This window comes from Candoia aspera, chromosome 9 (genome assembly GCF_035149785.1).
Source record: "Candoia aspera isolate rCanAsp1 chromosome 9, rCanAsp1.hap2, whole genome shotgun sequence".
In the NCBI taxonomy this organism is placed as follows: Eukaryota; Metazoa; Chordata; class Lepidosauria; order Squamata; family Boidae; genus Candoia; species Candoia aspera.
The window spans coordinates 20,601,434-20,620,992 of record NC_086161.1 but is presented as its reverse complement, the minus strand read 5'-3'; the positions used below and the strand labels follow the sequence as shown (position 1 = coordinate 20,620,992).

General features: G+C 41.9%; 2 protein-coding genes across 2 annotated transcripts in view; one reads left to right on the top strand and one right to left on the bottom strand.

The window, feature by feature from the left end:
• Positions 1–19,559, top strand: part of LOC134502748 (disintegrin and metalloproteinase domain-containing protein 9-like) — a 658,699-nt gene that overhangs the window by 579,706 nt on the left and 59,434 nt on the right. The gene's annotated exons all lie outside the window — the stretch shown is intronic.
• The window catches only part of SFRP1 (secreted frizzled related protein 1), a 43,986-nt gene that overhangs the window by 15,061 nt on the left and 9,366 nt on the right, over positions 1–19,559 (bottom strand). The window contains exon 2 of the mRNA XM_063310910.1: positions 13,463–13,540. Within this exon, the coding sequence (XP_063166980.1) occupies positions 13,463–13,540 (78 nt within the window). The remainder of the gene's footprint in view (positions 1–13,462; positions 13,541–19,559) is intronic.

The window sequence follows — 19,559 nt, the reverse complement described above, 5'->3', positions numbered from 1 at the left end:
TGTGTGACCGCAGGAGGGGGTGGTGCGACATTTTGTGATGCTCAGGAGTGCCGTAAAACATCTGTTCGGAGGCCATCGTAACTTCGGACGTCATTAAACAGACGGTCATAAGTCGAGGACTAGCTGTATTCAGACAGGAGGTAGGCAAGCCATCTGTTGGGGATATTTACTGCACTGAGTTAGGGTTAGGGCTGATGGTTTATGTGGACTCTTCCAACTCTAGGTCCTATACTACACAAGTGTTGAATCTTCTCAATGGCATTAGGTTGCCATATAAAGATATCACCACCAGCCCATTCTTTTAGCACAGCCTTCTTCAACCCAGTTCTCTCCAGATGGGATGGAGAGACTCCTAGAGATCCATAGCTGGTTCTGGGTACTGAAGACCAACAAATCAAGAGGACCCCAACTTGCAAAGATGCTCCAAGGATAAACTGCTCTGATTCCTCTCTAGTCAGATTTTGCTTCTTCTGCCCACCTTCGCTCTGAAGTTTCACTGTTGGCTAATTTTAAAATCTGGGACAAACTTTGCAATGATCTCCTTTTTTTTAACAAAATGTTCTTTGTTTGGAGTATCTGTTGCCCTAATTCAGCTTTTTCCTTCTTTGTTTATATAGCCATCGATATTGTTTGAAGCTAAAGTTGCAAGCTTCCTTGAATAATTTAACAGAAGCGAAGTATATAAATATTGTAAATTTATAAGTGAGCAGCATTAACGGTGAGCCGTATAACTGTTGGGCATAGTCTTGACAACTTTTCTTTTTTTTTTTGCAACTGGCTTGAATGCTCATGATCCCTGCTTCCTTCTCCTCCCCCAGCTCAAGATCTTAGGATAAGATGGTCAAGCCTGCTGCTTATTCTGCAACAAAAACCATATGGTTTCATTTATATAGTTTTGCAAAGGCCAGCCAGTAACAGGTTCCCATGGCAGCCAAAATAAAAATGGATTACAAAAAATGAATACACACATGCACCCGCAGATAAAACTCAGCAGCAGCAACATATATCCACACAATGCAAAACCCTATCCAGAATACCTAAGACTATGTCAATACATTGCTGCAATTCTTAATCACAATATACACCTCTCAAAATAAGATCTTTGCAGGCCGCTGAAAAAACCTGCCATCAAAGCGGGGAGCCACCACAGGAGAGACTCTGCTGTTGTATCTCCAATTGCAAAAAGGATTCCAAAGCAGAGCCTCTTCTGAACCTATCAAAAAATTGGTGTTTCAGATACATCCAAATCAGAGATAAAGAAACCACAGATAGATACTTGTGGTAACCTAAAAACCCGGGTTAATGTTTGGATGGGGAGGCAATTAGGAAATCCCAGGGCTGCAGACTAGACTGGGATGTCAAATGAAGTTGGGGAAACAGGCAGAGCATGGCTCTGGGGGCAATTTCCAATGCCTGTACCACATGACAAGGAGGGAGAAAGAAGAAGAGCACCATTCTGGGGCACAGCCTGATGCCTCTCCCATAGACATGCACGGGAGGAATTTTCCAGGATTTTTCGTCTATGCGGCTCCCTGCCTAATCCAGCCCATTTTTGAACGTGCTTTCTATTGCTGCCTTCTGTCCATCCCCCCCCCCCCAACCCCACCAAGCCAAATGGGGTCTCTTTGGAGAGCTCTCCTGCTGGCAGACAGACAGACTCTTGGCCCTTGAGATCCGCAGGATCTGGATCTGAAGTGGGCAAAAGCTTGAAGCCCCAACATATGGAAGGCATCAGGTTGAAGAAGGCTATTTTAGACAGTGCCCAGGAAATAACAACATGGGTGACAGCTAAATTTCAGCTGTGAAGCAGCTTTTTTTATAAAAGGAGACAAACTGTATACATGAAAAGGCTTTTTTTTTTAAAAAAACTAAGCATTCATTGCTGTAATGCCAAGTCAGTCCCCAGGGCTCCCTTCTACTTCTTCTGGTAACTGTTTTCCAAGGTGTGTATGCATCTCCTCTTTTGCCTCAATTGTTATGATGGAAATATAGAGGCAAGAAGTTAAAAAAGGAATGGCCATGATGACTTGGATCTTTCAAGTCAGGGTCGACTCCTGGCGACTGGACAAGTCCCTGCAGTTTTCTTGGCAAGGTTTTTCAGAAGTGGTTTGCCATTGCTTCTTTCCTAGGGCTGAGTGTGTGTGATTGGCCCAAGGTCACCCAGCTGGCTTTGTGCCAAAGGCAGGACTAGAACTCACTGTCTCCAGGTCGTTAGTCTGATGCCTTAACCACGACACCAAGCTGGCTCTGAATTTACTTGGATTCACAGACACCAAATATAATACCCAAATGCAACATTACTTTTGTAAAAAGGTGACGTTGTAGCTTGCTAGCAAAAGACGAACGTCTTTGCACATTTTCACATTTTGAGGATGTGACTTTGATGTCAAATTCTAATAACTATACAGACATAAAACTCCTGTAAAATTACAAAATCATATTTCCTAGTGACAAGTCCCTTGGGATTCAAAAGGATTTAACTGATTGTGTGATTATGTGCCATCAAGTCAGTCTTGAATCTTAGCAACCACATCGATAGATTTTCTCCAGGAGGATCTGTCCCTAACCTGGTCCTTCAGCTCTTCCAACAGCACCCCCATTGCCACTGTAACTGAGTCCACCCACCTTGCTGCTGGTCCTCCTCTTCTCTTTCCTTCTATCTTCCCCAGCATTATACACTTTTCAAGAGAACTAGGTCTTCATTTTGACTGATAATGTGCCATCAAGTCACTGTCGACTCTTAGAGACCACATAGACAGATTTTCTCCATGACTATCTGCCCCTAACCTGGTCTTTCCGGTCTTCCAACGATGGACTCATCACCACTGTAACTGAGTCCCTCCACCTTGCTACTGGTCATCCAATTCTTGTCTTTCCTTCCACCTTTCCCAGCATTACAGCCTTTTCCAGAGAGCTAGATCTTTGTATAATATGCCGAAGTAGGATAATTTGAGCCTCATCATTTATGCCTTGAGTGAGAACTCCGGGTTGATTTGTTTGATGATCCATTGGTTTGTTTTCTTGGCCATCCAGAGTTTTCTCAGGAGTCTTCTCCAACATCAAAGTTCAAAAGCATCAACACTCTATCCTGCTTCTTCAAACTCCAACTTTTGCTTCCGTAGAGTGTCACAGGAAATACCATGGCCCTGAACTTTATAAAATAAAAGCACTTACTTTAATAAGTCGTTACTTTAATGTAAAAGTACTTAAGACTGGGGCTATTCAAGCTACTTTATCTTTGCAAATTCCAGTGGAAAAGTACCTGATCAGGACAGAAACATCGGTCCTGATTAAAGCAGGATCATGATACGACATCTGTCGTTGGACAGTTTTGACTCCTCTGCTTCCCCCCAGATGTCACTAGTGGCTATCCTTTGGATGTTGCTGTTTTCAGGCCCTGGGAAAGTATCAAAATGTGTGAGAGAAAATGTGTTTAAAATGTACATTTTGAGGTGCAGTTTTGTGTGGATGTGCGGAAATATTTGAGTAAAGTTTTAAACAAAGTTGAAGACAACTGAAGAAAAGGAACAGAACCCGTCTATGACTGAATATATGAATAAATGGCTGCAGAACTTATTTAATTCATCTTCCCTGTTGCTTGATGAGCCAATACAGGAATTCCTGGCAGGGATGGGAATGAGATGTATCAAATCACAGCATCTGCCTCCTGACTCTTATTGTAAAGAACACCCTCCTGCAGTACAAACTCTTGGTTCCTACAAGGTCTCCCAGTATTTAGTCTGCCATGTCCACAAATTGGCTTCTTGGATCCTTTCACCAAAGTCCTGCATAAACCATCAGCAGATGGCTTGGCTGCTAATGTGCCGTTGCTCCGAAGCTATGTGGAAAAGGAGAGCTGGAACAAGTCAAGGAAATGGCTGAGCTTCCCAACGTTCAGCTTCTTCCTTGCTCCAATGCAGGAGACCCCAAAACTACACCATGAATCAGGGAAAAGAAAGGATTTTCCTTGCCTTCCAGATTCATTCTGGGCAATAGCGTGCCCTTTCTTTACTGGTTCTTTTTGCTTTGGCCACTAAGTGGATAATCTTCATGTTTCTCCTTTGGATTAATCACACTATGTGTGGGTGCAGTGGGGAGGGGAGGGGGCATTAAATTGGTCCATTAAACCAATGTCTTTTTAATGGATTTCTTGTTTTTCAGGATCAGGTTGAGACAGCTTGGTGCCTGAGATGGAAAATCCAAAACTTTACCCTTCCTTTCTACTAAAGTATCCTTCCCAGTCTGGGCTCCTCTCCAAATTTCAGTGCCTAGAATTTCCAGCAACAGCTATGCTGGCTGGGGAACTCTGGGAGTTGAAGTCCACACATCTAGATGACGTTGGAATTATCAAGGGGTCAACTCAGCATTGTCTCATAAGCATAAGGGGGTCTTTCTAGCAAACACATCTCTATTGTGCTTGTGGGATGTCACATGGGTCACCTGATTTCCACTTCCTTCTTCTTCTTGGGTTTGGGGATTAACAATCTCCATTACCTCTTGGGCACACCTGCAAGCAGGAGGTGCTGCTGAATGCAGCTCTCATCCTTTCATCTCGCTTGCACACAGACTTTCTGTTTCCATAGAAAGTGTCTACAAAGAACCAGTGACGAATAAGTGCTTTCTACTATGAAGCTATTTGTATCCAGATCTACTGAATAAATGTAAGCTACCTTTTTTTTCCTCTTCATCTATCTACTGTGTGAAGACTGAATTTATTTCTGAATGCAATTAAGCTTAATATGCAAGTTTCTTTTGGGTTCATGCTTCTACTTTGCAAGATTGTTGTTAGCTGTTTGGAGTTCTTTTATTAACCTTTAAAAACTCCATCAGATGGCACCTAGATTGGAGAAGGCTCTGAGGTGTACCCTTTAGAGCCCAGCACAATCCCCACAGATTAGCTCCATTCTTTATTGTACCAGCACTTTTGCTACTTTTTGATTATGGCCCCTCTCAAACTGACTAGCAATATACATCTCCCCACAAGCAAGACTGAGTCCCCAGCCTTCCCTGTTCATTGGCAGTATCTATGACTATATATACACACACCTTATTCTGAGTTGAGTTACTCTCCGCTTAACTGCAGGGAGGGAAAAATCAGAGCCTGCTCCAGATGCTGCCAACACTGAACATTTGGTAGGCAATAAAGGGGTCACTCTACCCTCAACAGTATTCACATGTTCACTCTTCATAGAGTACTCAAAAGGGAAGAGAGAATGCAAGGTTTTTGGAATTAGCCTCGGAAGAGGAGAGTCATGTTAATCTCCGGCAGCAAAAAATTACGAGTCTAATAGCACTTTTATTAAAAGACATAAGTCACTTCTGGAGGAAGAAATGGCGGACTGAAGACAGCTCCGTGAAAAGTGGATCTGATGACCAAGGCCAAGAATGAAGAGCCAGTGAGTAGACCAGCTCTTCAAACCTCTCTGGACAAAGAGAGGACAGGAGATTGCCCACAGGGTTCCATACAGTTTCTCCTCATGAGGAGACCGCAAGACAGTTGTCTCCAGTAGGTTTTGAGCCCTGGGTGACAACGGACTAGCCATCTTGCTCAAACTGCAGTTGGCGCCTTTAAAAGCACACTAAGTTCACATAGTTCCTTTTCTGATCACATTCAGAAATTGCTTATTGACTACTTTTCAGCTATTAGAAACCATTGAATTGACAAGTCTGAAAACACCAGGCGAATCTGCCTTTAATCCTTAATGAAAGAAAATTTTAACTACAGGCTTAAGAACTTTTTAACAAATGAAATAAATAGCAAAAATCTAATTAAGGCTTTGATTTTAGAATGTTATCAGTGGATTAAGGGTCCAGATAAATTTGAAATAAGATTTTGGAATTAATTAGAGGTATTAATGAGTAATAATAATTAATTAATTGCTTTCCCACAGGAAGAATCCTTCTTGTGGGAAAGTCAAATTGTTTTGAGTTTTTTAAAAAAACATAGTAAGGTAAGATTTTAAAAATTGGACACTAGAGGGAACTAAAGATTTCAATTAAAGGAGAAGAACACATAAACTTGACTAACAGTTACAGAATGGCACAAGATATTCTAACACTGGAAATATTGAAAGACTTGAAAAATGGAGTCAAAAGTTAATATGAACAATGTCAACAGTGATATCTGCCTCTATGGATAGACTGTGTCTAAAAGATATTATGGAAGAGGAACAAGTTTTATCTGACAAGACAGAGACTGAGTTGAAAGTGGATTTACAAATGACAGGCTACAAGAATGACACGGAGAAAGGAACTGGCTGATGTTTTAATAATTAAAAGAAACATACAAACAATAAACCAAGAGAGTGACCTGGATAATTTTTCTATATTGGACTTATAAAAGATACTTGTTCAAGCTTTGAAGAATCTCATGAGAAGGGATAAAGAAGAAAAGAAAAGAAATCAAGTTCTACAACATTATTTGAAAAGACTAAAGATTAAGATTGTTAGAAGTAAAAGGAAGGAATATAAAGTTGGTTTATTTGATCAAAGTTAAAATAGATATGTTATTTCTGGTAACCCTTACTGGACTTTTGCTGACACCAGATCTGAAATGATGAGGCTTTAAGGATTTGTTTATAGATAAGAGATGGGATATGGGAAGAAGAGATCATTTGTTATAATTTAAGAGGAGGTAATAATTTACTAAAAGTGTTTACTCTTGTGGTGGTGAAGGTTGGAAGTCACTTCTTTATATATTTCTTTCCTTTTTTCCTTATGATATTCTTACTTTTCTTTCTATTCCTTACATCTTTTCTTTTTTACTTTTTCCTTTGCACTTTTTAGTCTTTATTTCAATTTTTCTATCTTTCTTTTAGTTTCTATTAGTTTTTATTATTGTAATTATAATATTTAGTAAAATTACTTTTAAAAAAAGAAGGCATAAGTTACAGGTCATAAAAGCTTATACCTTTTAATAAAAATTTCTTAGTTAGAAAAAGTACTACCAGATTCCTCCTGATGTTTCAATTAGCCTGGGTCACCTTAGATCAGCATTTCTCAACCTTGGCAACTTGAAGAGGTGTGGACTTCAACTCCCAGAATTCCCCAGCCAGCAGAGCTGGCTGGGGAATTCTGGGAGTTGAAGTCCACACCTCTTCAAGTTGTCAAGGTTGAGAGAGAGACTTGTTAAAGCTTTGGAGAATCTTGCTGTCTGAGCAAACTGACAGAGGCTGCATTCCAGAGATGTTCAGAATGACCTTGAATGATACAAGTTGGGCTGTTCCCATGACTGAGCTTTACTGCAACTCAGCAATGAGGTGGGGCAGTTATGCTGTCCTTGCCATTTTTATCATGGTGTTGTTTCAGGGCCGTCACTGGTAGACTTCTTGCTGTCTTCTCCTCTGCCTCCCTACGACAACAGCTTGCCTCTTCCCGTTGCATGGATCAGTGGGGCTGGATAGCGGTATGAAATAGGGATGCTTCATGGAAACCCACCAATGAGCAAAAGGTCCCTGCGGTCTTGGGATTGGTTTGCCATGGGTTAAGGCAGTCTTCCAGCTTTGCCTGAAGTTGGCCGGGATGCTGTTTGAGGTGGTGTTGAGGAATGTAGAAGAAATTAATTCTCAATAAATAAAAGAGTCTAACATGAAATGAAAATTAAGATGTATGGGATCCAGTTATGTCCTTTGGAAAAGGCCAGAAGAACCACTCACCCCCTTTCAGTTATCCCTTCTGCTGTTAGGTTGATCCTGGGGCTTCTGCATTTAATCTTCATCTCTAAGCCCAAAAGATACAGAGTGAACTTCAGATGGCAAACCACATGACCCTGTATGAACCATCTTACTGCAGCAGAGTAAATCCAAGGGAAAGTTCTAATACATTTTGGAGAGGTGAGGTTGGTTTGGACATGGGACTATCAGTCTCCTGCAAGACCATGTCCAACCCTTCCTAACACAAACACACACAAAGGCTGCACAAACCAGGTGTTCAGGCTATTTTTCAACCAAAGACAAAATGGCAAAGAGCGAACTGCCCAGTGACCAAACCAGGTTGTCATGAGTGCCGTTGAGCTGAAGTCATCAGCGCAATGGCACACATGACAATAGCAAGGAAACAGGAGAAGGGGCTCAAGATAAGTAGCCATCAACTCACAACGACTAACGGCCAATAAACAATAGCTAAATGGATCACGGAGCACACCCAAGCCATCAGCGCTAATACAACGGAGATCGCCCAGCTGACAGCAATCACCGGATGAATAGAAAACCCGATGATGGGCGATCCCGGAACGCCAGCGGGGCCTCGCAACCCCTCACCCACCGGCAGGGCAACGTATTGGACAAAGGGGGGTGACGTGACCGCGAGTGAGGGGGCGCTGACCGGCGCGGGGTATTTAAACCCCGCACCGGCGCGCTCCTGTCACTCTCAGCTTTTTTCCCGACGCTGTACCTGCGCTGTGAATAAACCAGAGCCTGATCCACCGAACCAGTGTCTGAGCATTATTCAAAGGTAGGCAGCGCATGATACAGGTGGAAACAGGCCTGCAGAAGATCTAGGAGGTCAAAAGCAGCTGGACAATTCCCAACTCTGTCAAGCCCAGCACAGATGGGTAAGACCAAGGAGGCAAGAATTACACAGATTTCAGTAAGAAATACTTGTCTGGGCAAATATAGAATCTTGGAAACTATCCTAGGAATTTTCGATCCTCATTTATAGTGAATTAATTAAGGCAAGTCCCTGTATAGTTTGAGTTTTTTCCAGATTCTTTCCTCACTTGGGCTGAGTTCCATTTATTTTTATTTATGTTATTTATTATTTAAATTTATATCACCGCCCATCTCCCCCAACGGGGGACTCTGGGTGGCTTACAATAAAAATGATAATAAAAACATCTAAACCTAAGTTAGAATCTAAAAATATAAATACAATAATAAATATAAAATCCAAACAAAAATGGAATCATGATCAATAGGGGGTGCTATGGCGCCAACCACCCCAGGTGGAGCTGTTACCCTCCCCCTCCCAAGCAAGGCGGCAGAACCAGGTCTTCAATTTCTTCTGGAAGTCTGGGAGCGAGGAGACCTGTCTCAACCCCAGGGGCAGGATATTCCAAAGGGTGGGCACCACTGCAGAGAAGGCCCGGCTCCTGGACCCCGCTAGGTGAAATTCCTTTGCAGACGGGGTCCATAGCATGCCCTCCCTGCCTGACCGGGTGGGGTGGGTCGATGTTATGGGGATGAGACGGCCCCTCAGGTAGCCTGGCCCCATGCCATGTAGGGCTTTAAAGGTGATAACCAACACCTTGAATTGGACCCAGAAGCAAACTGGTACCCAATGCAACTCACGTAACAGTGGTGTCACATGTGCCAATTTTACAGCACCAGTAACTGTCCGCGCAGCCGCATTCTGGACCATTTATGAGATGGGCTGTTAACTGACTCATCCGCTACCTCTTGACTGTTGATATCGGTCTTCTCTTCTCTTCCATTCCTTTCCCTACCTTCCTACAGTCTCATAGCTACTGGCTGCATCATCTCCTCCAGCAACATCACTGAGGCACTGTAGATTGTCCACGTGGTAAGATTTGGGTCAGAAGAAGGAAAACACCTTCACATCAGAAAAACTAGAGCCCATTCTAGGCTGACACAGCAGAGGTGAGGGATTTGATAGTGATGACATCATGACATGTCCCTCAAAAATGGCTGGTAATTAAAAATGAAAAATAGTAAGGGCTTCATGCAGCAACAAGTTAAGTGTATGGATGAGCAAGAATGAACTCACGATTTGTGGTTTTGATGATTAGGAAAATAAATCTAGACAATAGAAAAAGGAGCTTTTCTTTTTGTAGCCATAGGGTAAGAGAGAATTTTGTATTCATACTTGTATTTGCTACAAAGAAAATTGGAAATTTCTTCTTTGGAAGAAGCTGCAAAGAAAATTGGAAGCTTATTTCTTATCTTTTCTTTTCGCACTTTTGTCTTTTCTTTTTCTCTTTCTTTTCCTTTTTTCCCTTTATATTAGTTTTTGTTCGCTTTTATCTTCTTTTTAAAACTTTTAATAAAATTTATATATTAAAAAAATGTATGGATGAGCAATCAAGGGAAATTAAAATGAGGAAGGTTTCATCTGATTTTCAACCACCTTCCTCATCTAGTAGCTTCAAGATATTCAAGACTTCAGTTCCAATCATCCTCATCCAGCACAGGCCAAATCAGTCTATTTAATACGCCAAAAAGGGACCAGAAATCTCCATATATCTTTGTGGGCAGGAAAGGTTTATCCCTATTCTAACACACAAATAAAGAGGGAAATGGTTATGTACGTTTATCTCCGTATAGGGTCAAGTAGGCTAGTAGTCTATGAAATTTATGCCCCACTGAATTTGTTAGACTTTGAAGTGCACCAAAGCTCTTCCTTGGTTTTGAAGATTAACATTAGCTGCTTCAAATATTTTTGCCAAATCTTTGCTGTCTTAAAACATTTTAGGATTTAAAGCTGACATGAAGTTAGGCGTATATACACACCCAGACACACACCCCAAATTCTCACAATAGGTATCAACGTTACCGGGGTAAGTATCAAAAGGTCCAGTGCCCTTATATTTTATATATCCAAGTTTGAAGTACAACTTCAAACAGAAAACTCAGAATTCTAATTACAAAGATCTGGTAATCCACATTTCACAAGGTTTTAGCACTTAAGAATATTCACTCCAGTCTACGTGGAGAACTCAGCCGCCATTTTGAAAGCAATTCCTTGTTTTCATTTCCTCTTCTGTTTTTCAAACTGGCCAGAACCAAGGATGTTCTGAAGAAGGCAGGGATTCAGATGTGACAGTTTATAATATTTCCTTGGTACAAAGAAAGAAAATGTTCTTAATAACCATTCTGGAATTGTGGCTGGGTGGAAGAGTCAAGAAAGAAGTACCAGGCTTCTGGGGACTTTGTTTTTCTATATAATATGTTATAGCAGCAAGACTTTTGTTTGCACAAAGGTGGAAGGACTTACAAATTCCTACAGTGGAAGAGTGAATGGTGAAATTAATGTTGCTGGCAGAGATAGTGAAACTGACTACATTGATTAAAGAAAATAATTTGCCTACCTTTGTTTCTACTTGGGAACCACTTGTTGCTTGAAACTGAAAAAACGAACTTTTGATTTTGGGATTTGAAGATTAGGATTGTATAAGAATATAGAAATAATGTGTGTGATAGTTAAAAATAGAGTAAGAAAGTAATGTATTTTTTTATTTGTATCTGTACCGAAGGAGGTCGGAAGTCACTCCTTTTTCTGTACTTTTCTTTTTATTTCTGCACTTTTAAGTTTGCCTTTTTTGTTTCTTCTTTCTTTCAGCTTTTTCTCTCTTTATATAGTGTATCTGTATTTTAAAAATTAAGAGAGTTTCTTTTAAAAAAAGAAAGAAACATCAGGCTTCCCGCCTTGACAAAACCTGAATTCCAGAGGAAACATCTCTCATGTAGCCAGCCTTTTGTTATCTTCCAGGAAAGTCAGATTTCCCAAGGAGGCATGAACTTCCCTCATTTCAGTTAGCCTTGTGCTAGCCATATCCCCAGATCGGGACTGGCTATCTGAACCACCTAGATAAATAGCCACTTCCATGATGAACCAACCTTCGCCCACATTTGCTCCTTTTCTCAAAGGAAGAGCTGTGGAAAACGATTCATTCCTTGCAGGAGCCAGTGCAGGTTTCTAAGAGCATCTCATGCCAAATCCATATAATCTCCTTTTTTGGAAGAACTGACCAGGTTAATTAACCAAAGGAATGCCCTAGTTAACCACTTTTCTGATTTCTCAAAATACTCTGTAATGCCACAAGGAATGAAAATGGATATAGCCATTTCTTGTTATTCGTGGTAGTTACGTTCTATAAAGTGGCTACCAATGCTGAATCAGTGGATGCTGAGACCTCAGCTGATCATGTGTGCATTGGGTGACTCAATATTTTTGCCACCCTGCATGTCTGCGAATGACTGCGAAAGCACCATAAGTATTGATTTTGCAGTTACAAATAAATTTTATTAAGTACAGGCAGTCCTCACTCAATGACCACAATTGGACTGGCAACTCTGTTGCTAAGCAATGCAGTTGTTAAGTGAAACAACATATAATTGCACCCAACGTACAATGGCAGTTTCACTGCGGTTGTTAAGCAAATTACCTGCAGTCGTTAAGCGCAATGTCACATGACCATGACTTGAGACTTCCTGCTGGTTTCCCCATAGACTTTGCTTGTCAGAAGCTGGCTGGGAAGGTCGCAAATGGCGATCATGTGACCGAGGGATGCTGTGACTGTCGTAAATACGTGTCAGTTGCCCAGTGCCCGAATCGCAATCACATGACCGTGGGGATGCTGTGACCATTGTAAATTTGAGGACCAGTCATAAACCTACATTTTCCAGTGCCATTGTAAGTTCAAACAGTAGCTAAACAGGGCAGTCATTAACTGAGGACTACCTGTAGGCAAACTCACAAACTCAGAATCCTTGAATAATGAGAATCAACTGTATCTAGACCCAGCTGCTTCATGTTTCCTAGAACCCTGGGTGAAGAAGGACACAAAGGGAACATGATGGATCAGAGATTTGATTCTTGTCTAGAACAACTGTTGCCAAATGCTTGCCAGTGTGACTGCCACAGCAACTGCATAAAAAGTAGGTGGGGGAAGAGCCCAATGTTGATAAGCTGCAACCCATTCTTCCCCAGCCTTGTGCTGTCTTGATGCATCAGGACTGCAACTCCCAGAATTCCCAGCCAGTCCCCACGCATCAAGAAATCACCCGTTGGGGGGAGACGGCTGCAAACAAGATGTCCTCCTCCCTCAAGCCCGCTCGAATGCCTCTTGCTTCCACCCCATTCTGGACAAAGGGGTTCTCAGATGCAAGAGGGCCGTATAGGCTGTAGTTCCAGATAAACAAAGCTTGCAAAGGGCAGAGCGTGAAGCAGTGACATCATAAGAGAGGTAAGGCTGGGGTTTTCAATAATTTAGGGAGAGGATCTCACATTTGTAGGTGAAGTAAGCTTACCATGCCTCATTGCCGTTTGTTTCCTGAAAAACAGGAGAGAATTAGCCATATTGTTCTTTAGCCATTTTCTAGTTAATTTCAATTGTGCCAGTTGGGGTGGGGGAATTGGGAGGGTTTAGAAACAGGAGGCCACTGTTTACTGACCTCTGAGCCAGATGATTATTGAGATCCCTCCTAAGTCTATGATTTCATGAGACAAGGCCTTAGCTGAAATGTATGTCCTTGGCCCTGGTGGGACACTGCTTCCTATTCTTGTGGTGCTAAGGAGACCTGTATCTCTCAACATATGGATGGGAGACCAGTCTGGGGAACTATTCATAAACTACATGGTGGAGGAATTTCAGGGACTGGTGGCCCAGCACATCTGCAGAGCATCAGGCGAGAGGAGGATCAAATAGTTCTGGGAATGGAGAACTTCTGATTCTTCCATCTCCTACTGAGGATATCTATAACAAGGAAAAGAAAAGCTTCCTTACCAAACTCACTGGCGCACAAGTGCTCAAGGATGGCCTCCGACTTCATTTCATTGTCACAAGGGGGACACACAGCAGTGCCTGACAAGAGAAGGCAGGACAGCTTAAAGCAAGGGAAAGTAACAACAGCAGCAAAAAAAAAAGAACAAGTACCCATACATTACAGGTAGTCCTCGCTTAATGACCACAGTTGGGACCAGAATTTCAGTTGCTAAGCGAAGTGGTCATTAAGCAAATCCTACCCGATTTTACGACCTTTTTGCAGTGGTTATTAAGCCAATCACTGCAGGCATCAAGCAAACCATGTGGTTGTTAAGTGAATCACATAGTTCTCCATTGATTTGGCTTGCCAGAAGCCGGCTGGGAAGGTAAAAAATGGTGATCATGTGACCACTGGATGCTGCAATGGTCATAAATGCGAATCAGCCAAGTGCCCAAATCGTGATCACATGACTGCAGTAATGCTGCAATGGTCGTAAGTTTTTTTCAGCACCGTCATAAGTCCAAACCGTCAGTAAACAAATGGTTGTTAAGCAAGGACTACCTGTATAGGCAAATACACAAAATTCAACTTTAACTACAGAATAATTAAGTCCAGCTTAAACACAGTGCTGCCTTCACACCTGCCCAGAAAAAGGACAGAGGAATGAACAGGAACCTCCTTGGAAACTAATGAGCATGGTGTAAGACAACCCCTCCCTTTACACTTGAGGGAAAATGAGTGTTTTGTAGCTAATCACGGCCAGCAGGGCAGCCATGTGGCGAACAGAGGGGCTTCCCCACAGCCATTGCATGAGAGGACCCACAACATGGTCTCTCAACAGTTGAGATCCATCATTGACTGCAAAAGATTACCCACTGCAGAATTCTTTCAGGCTCACGGGAAACCTGGAAAAGCACCATCCACAACTGAGATCTTTCTTCTGTTGATTTCAGCTACAAAACCCAGATGCTTGTCACCTCCCTTCTCGTCTGCACAGTTTGCCAAGATCAGCAACAGGATTCCAAAAGCTAAATCAACTTTTTCATCTGTCTCTTGACAGCAAAATGGTTTTCTCCTCTCCGCAACTCACTCCCATTCATGTTTGGCTTTCATCTTTGTTCGTTCCTCCTAAGCTGTTTACACAGCACCTGAAGTCAGCCATAAGAAATGTAGTGGGAAGCTATGAGGTTTCCTAGGCAGGAGTTCCAAAGAAAACATCCTTTCCTAGTTGAAACTTAGCGTTCAACCTCCAGCAAGTTGCCCAGAATGGAGTCATATCTGAATCCTTCTTTGTGCATATCTGCAGGTGTCTAGGATGGAAGGGGGAGGGAGATGGAGAGCCATCTTCAGATGGGGTTCGCACAATACACTAAACCCCAAACCCACGTTAACTAAACAGAGTCATTGTGTTCACACAACATGGTTCCTACTTAATGCTAAGGACAATAATAGCTGAAGCTTGAACCCTAAGCAACCCAACGCCATTTAGCCTAGTCCAGAATGTTGTGTGAATCCAGCCTCAGTGACATTTATTACATAGTCTTCTACCTAACTTCGCCTTGCCAAACCTGGCACCCTCATGCATTGGAACTGCAACTCCTAGGGACCAAAATGGTTGGGGAATTCTGGGAATTGCAACCCCAGCCCATCTGGAATCTGGAAATTAGGATCTCAACACACCTGAGGAAGGTCAATTTGGGGAAGACTAATCTGACTGTTCTCAGTCAGATTCCTTTTTAAGAGGGAAATGCTGAGAAGCTAAGGGCCACAATTCAGCCTTCCCAATGGCCACAGAAGGCAGGGGTGGGCACAGGAGGCCCACCCAGAGGCAATCTATTTCCACTCCCACCCTTAAAATCACCCCACATTCCCCCCAAAAGGTCTGAAATGGCTGTGCTGAAATCCAAATGTTTTGCATCAGAAATTCGGCACAGTGATCTTGGGGCACGAGGAGACCCTGGGCAGGAGGAGGGAACACAGTCCCATTACCTGCTCATTTCTGCCCTAGGCCAACATAGTTAAGGACAACCTTAATCACAGTGTAAAACTAGACCTGTTCCCAGTTTATTTACCTAGACCAAGATGCTGGGTACCTGTGGTTAATCCCTCCAGACAACGAGATGGGAGGCTGAAGTGGCAACAAAATGGGGTCACTCCAGTTGTGAAGCCTCTTCTGCTCTTATCTCAATGGGGACAAGAAAGTGAAATCAAGAGACTACGTAATACTGGTTAGGGAACTGCATTAGTGGTCTTTATCTGCTAATAGCCAGACCAGTAATAAAACTTAAGGTCCTAAGATTTAGCCTCCTGATACTCAAAGAATCCTCCTTCCCAATATGTGCTGGCCCAGATGTTACACAGGGGCACCCTCTTCATTTTATTTTATTTATTTATTGAATTTATACACCGCCCATCTCACTATAAAAGTGACTCTCACTATAAAAGTCATTAAAAAACCATTATAAAAATACAAAAAATACAAAAATAGAAGATAAAAGAGGAAAACTAAACGGCAGAGAGAGCATCTTCAAGCCACCAACCACCCCCATGGCTGCCTACCACTCTTGGATCCCCAAGCCAGATGGCAGAGCCAGGTCTTGACATTCTTCCGGAAGGCCAGAAGAATGGAGCCAACCTCACTTCAGAGGGCAAGATGCTCCACAAGGAGGGGGCAATGGCAGAAAAGGCTTTCCTCCTCGATCCCGCCAGTCAAAATTCTTTAGTCGACGGGGTCTGTAACATGCCCTTCCTGCCAGACCGGGTAGGATGGGGTCGATGTAATTGGGACGAGGCAGTTCCTCAGGTAACAGTTGAGAGAGAGGCATTATCTGGGGCACAGGGCAGGGCCTTCTCCATGGTGACACCCCAGCCTTGGGAGGCTCTTCTCTGGGTAGCCAGCTTAGTGTTGACAGAATCTGCATGGGAACCAGGAGATTTAATCTCACATCTGACCGTGGCCTATGACCCCTTGAGAAAAACTGGGCCTCTTCTTACTGTATTCTGCTTATTTTTATTTAAGTACTACTTCATTGCATTTTATTGTCCTTAACTTCTGCATTTTATGAAGTGTGACAAACGCTGAGATCCTTAGGAAAGTGTGCAGCCTCAAAATATTTTAACATATAAAGAAATAAGTTATAAAGAAAGGTATAGGTGAACTAGATAAATGCCCTACCCACGGTTTCCATCAAATGTGGCTTAGCATATCATACAAGCACCTTACTTTGTCTCAGCCTTGCCTGTTGCACAGGATTGGATCCTGTATCCCCTACATTAAGAGGGGAAAAACACCATTCTTTTAAAATATATATATATATATATATATATATATATATATATATATATAAATAAATTTATTTTTGGACAGCTGGTGAGAATTAAAAGAGGCAGAAAAGGCAACGCCTGCTGCCCTGAGTTCTCTGGAGGTGAAACAGCTGGAAACATAATTTCTCGCTCAATGTAGATTACACTCTATTAATTGGCAATTGATGCATCCACTGGGTAGGCTGGTGTTTAAGGCAAAAGGAATCCCAGCAAATCAGCATTTCAGAAGCAGAAATGGATCCTGTATCCCCTACATTAAGTGGGGGAAAACACCGTTCTTTAAAAAAAAAAAATAATAATTTTTGGACAGCTGGCAAAATCTGCAACTGGTTTGTCCCCCAATCAGTGAGAGCAACAAATAAAGCCTTTGCCCATGAATATTAGGAGCGAGGTGGAGTTTTCTAGGGAACTGGATTTTGTTCTTTGGTTTTCCACCCAAACTCTTGTGAACATAGTACTACAAAGGTGCAATGACTTGGATACAACAAGAACCTAGAGCTAACTGCTTTTAAAGAAAGACAATCAACCCAAGACCATATTCAAAGGGACCATATTCAAAATAACATTTCAATATTTGAAATGGTATGGTGGGTCAATGTATTTTATTCCATGCAGAAAAACGGAGGAGTTAAAACAGAATCTCAGAGAGACAGATTAATATTTTAGGTTTCCACATTCACTTTTTCCTGGACCACTGTTTCAAACAGAGGGGAAAATATTATATTGATTTCATAAGCTGGGAAAAGAAAAGGGGTGCTCAAAATAACCCCAAATCTCTCAGAGCCTTAAAAAAAAACACCACTCCAGAGCCCTTCTCATCACAATATACTGTATATCTATTATCCGTGCTTGGAGTAAGCATTTTGAGCTATCTAGCAGCTAAATCAGTGTTTTTCAAACTTGGCAACTTTAAGACATGTGGACTTCAATTCCCAGAATTCCCCAGCCAGCACAGAGTGCTCTTTACTTAATAAAAAAAACAGATTATTCCTCAGTCTATCATCCCAGTAGGGGTCACCATGTGGCCAACTTTGCATGAACTGGCTAAGCACAGTCAGACCCATGTGCTACTTGGATGGGAGACCACCAGATGAACTTAGGCTGCAGGCTAGGCTGGGAAAAAATATCCTGAATTTAATGTTACCTATCCATTGTGGTTTATTTAAGAAAGCACAGCTAAAGCAACCCATGATTCAGAATGATGCGTAAACCCAGTTATAGAGGGTGCTTAATCATTCTCCTCCCACTGTTCCTACAATTTATTCTATTATCCATCCATGGACGTCATATATTAGAAGAATGTTAAATACCAGAAGAATTTGCTGTGGCCCTTTATTGTGCAAATTCTTGCATCATAAAAAGTCTCAGCCAAAGGTCGCAAATTTCAGAAGAACAACAATTTATTTTTAAATTCACTTATTAATTCATTCCAGCCTGGGTTCCACCAGGTGCTTTGGATCACAATTCCCATCAGCCCTGACCACAAATCGTGCTGACCTGGGCTGATGGGAATTGGGAGAAAAAAAACACTCTGAAGTCTGTGAGTAAATATAAATAAATGTCCCTCCTCATAAGGAGGGGGGAAGACTGATTTATTGCTTTTTCATTTATTACATTTTTGTGGCAGATGCAACAGCTAATCCTACAGACAGCATTATACTTCCTACAGGCCAGGGGTGAAAAAGGAAGCACTTATTCATGCTTTCTCACACAACCACACACAGCCAAGGCCAAAGAAGGAGCATAGAGATAGTTAATAGGTTTTCAGCTCACTGAGCTGCTTTGCCAAGAGAAATGTGCAAGTCACTGTTTTGGGAAAAAAGTGAAGGAAGTTTTGAATGTGAGACAGACTGCAGAATGACAATACAAAACTGGTGGCTTTTTAAAAGTTGTAGCACAGTTCAAAATGTTTGAAAGCAAACTTCACAGCTCAGTGATATTGTTTATCTGTCTGGAACGCTAGAGCTTAAAAAATGTTGTTTTTCGTCTTTTACAGGTCATACCCAGGATGATATCAACACACTTGACCCTTGCTTCCCCTGAGTTGCTAAACCATGCTTTTGTTTGACCCATGTTTTGTTGAACAAGCTCTAGTGCAGGGTTTCTCAACCAGGATTCTGAGGCACCCTTGGGTTCTGCCAGAGGTCACTAAGGGGTTCTCTGGGAGATCACAATTTATTTTAAAAAATTATTTCAAATTCAGGCAACTCCACCTTAAAGAGGTAAGTTTCATTCTTTATTTCCGGTTTAAGAACATAGTTCATGCATACTATATATACAGGCCTACCCATTAAACGAATAGAATAATTTTGTAACTTCTGGCCTCTGTTTGAGCCTGAATGTGCAGGGGTTCCCCGAGGCCTGAAAAATATTTCCAGGGTTCCTCCAAGGTCAAAAGGTTGAGAAAGGCTGCTTGAAACACACCTTAAGAATTCCATTGACACAGAGGAAATTGATGGAAAATGGACCTCCTTTACCAGGCTTTTTACTAGTCAGGAAAAAAAGGGGTGGTTTGGAAGGACACACTCTGTCTCCATCCAACCAATTAATAGAAAATAGGTTTTTTTTCTTTTTTACTGGTTTGCTAAGAATAAGCAGCTGGTATTTTCTGCATGACTTCCACAAAAGGGATAAGAGCCACTATGCTCTTAGCAAAGCAGTTCTTTTTTTGCACTTCTTTTAAGTTTTGCAGGCTAGTAAGCAGCATTGTGCAGTAAAATCCTTCACTGTGTTTTTCAACCAGTTTTCGTCCAATTCGATGGAAAAGCATTTGGTTTTGAAAGTTTCTTCAAA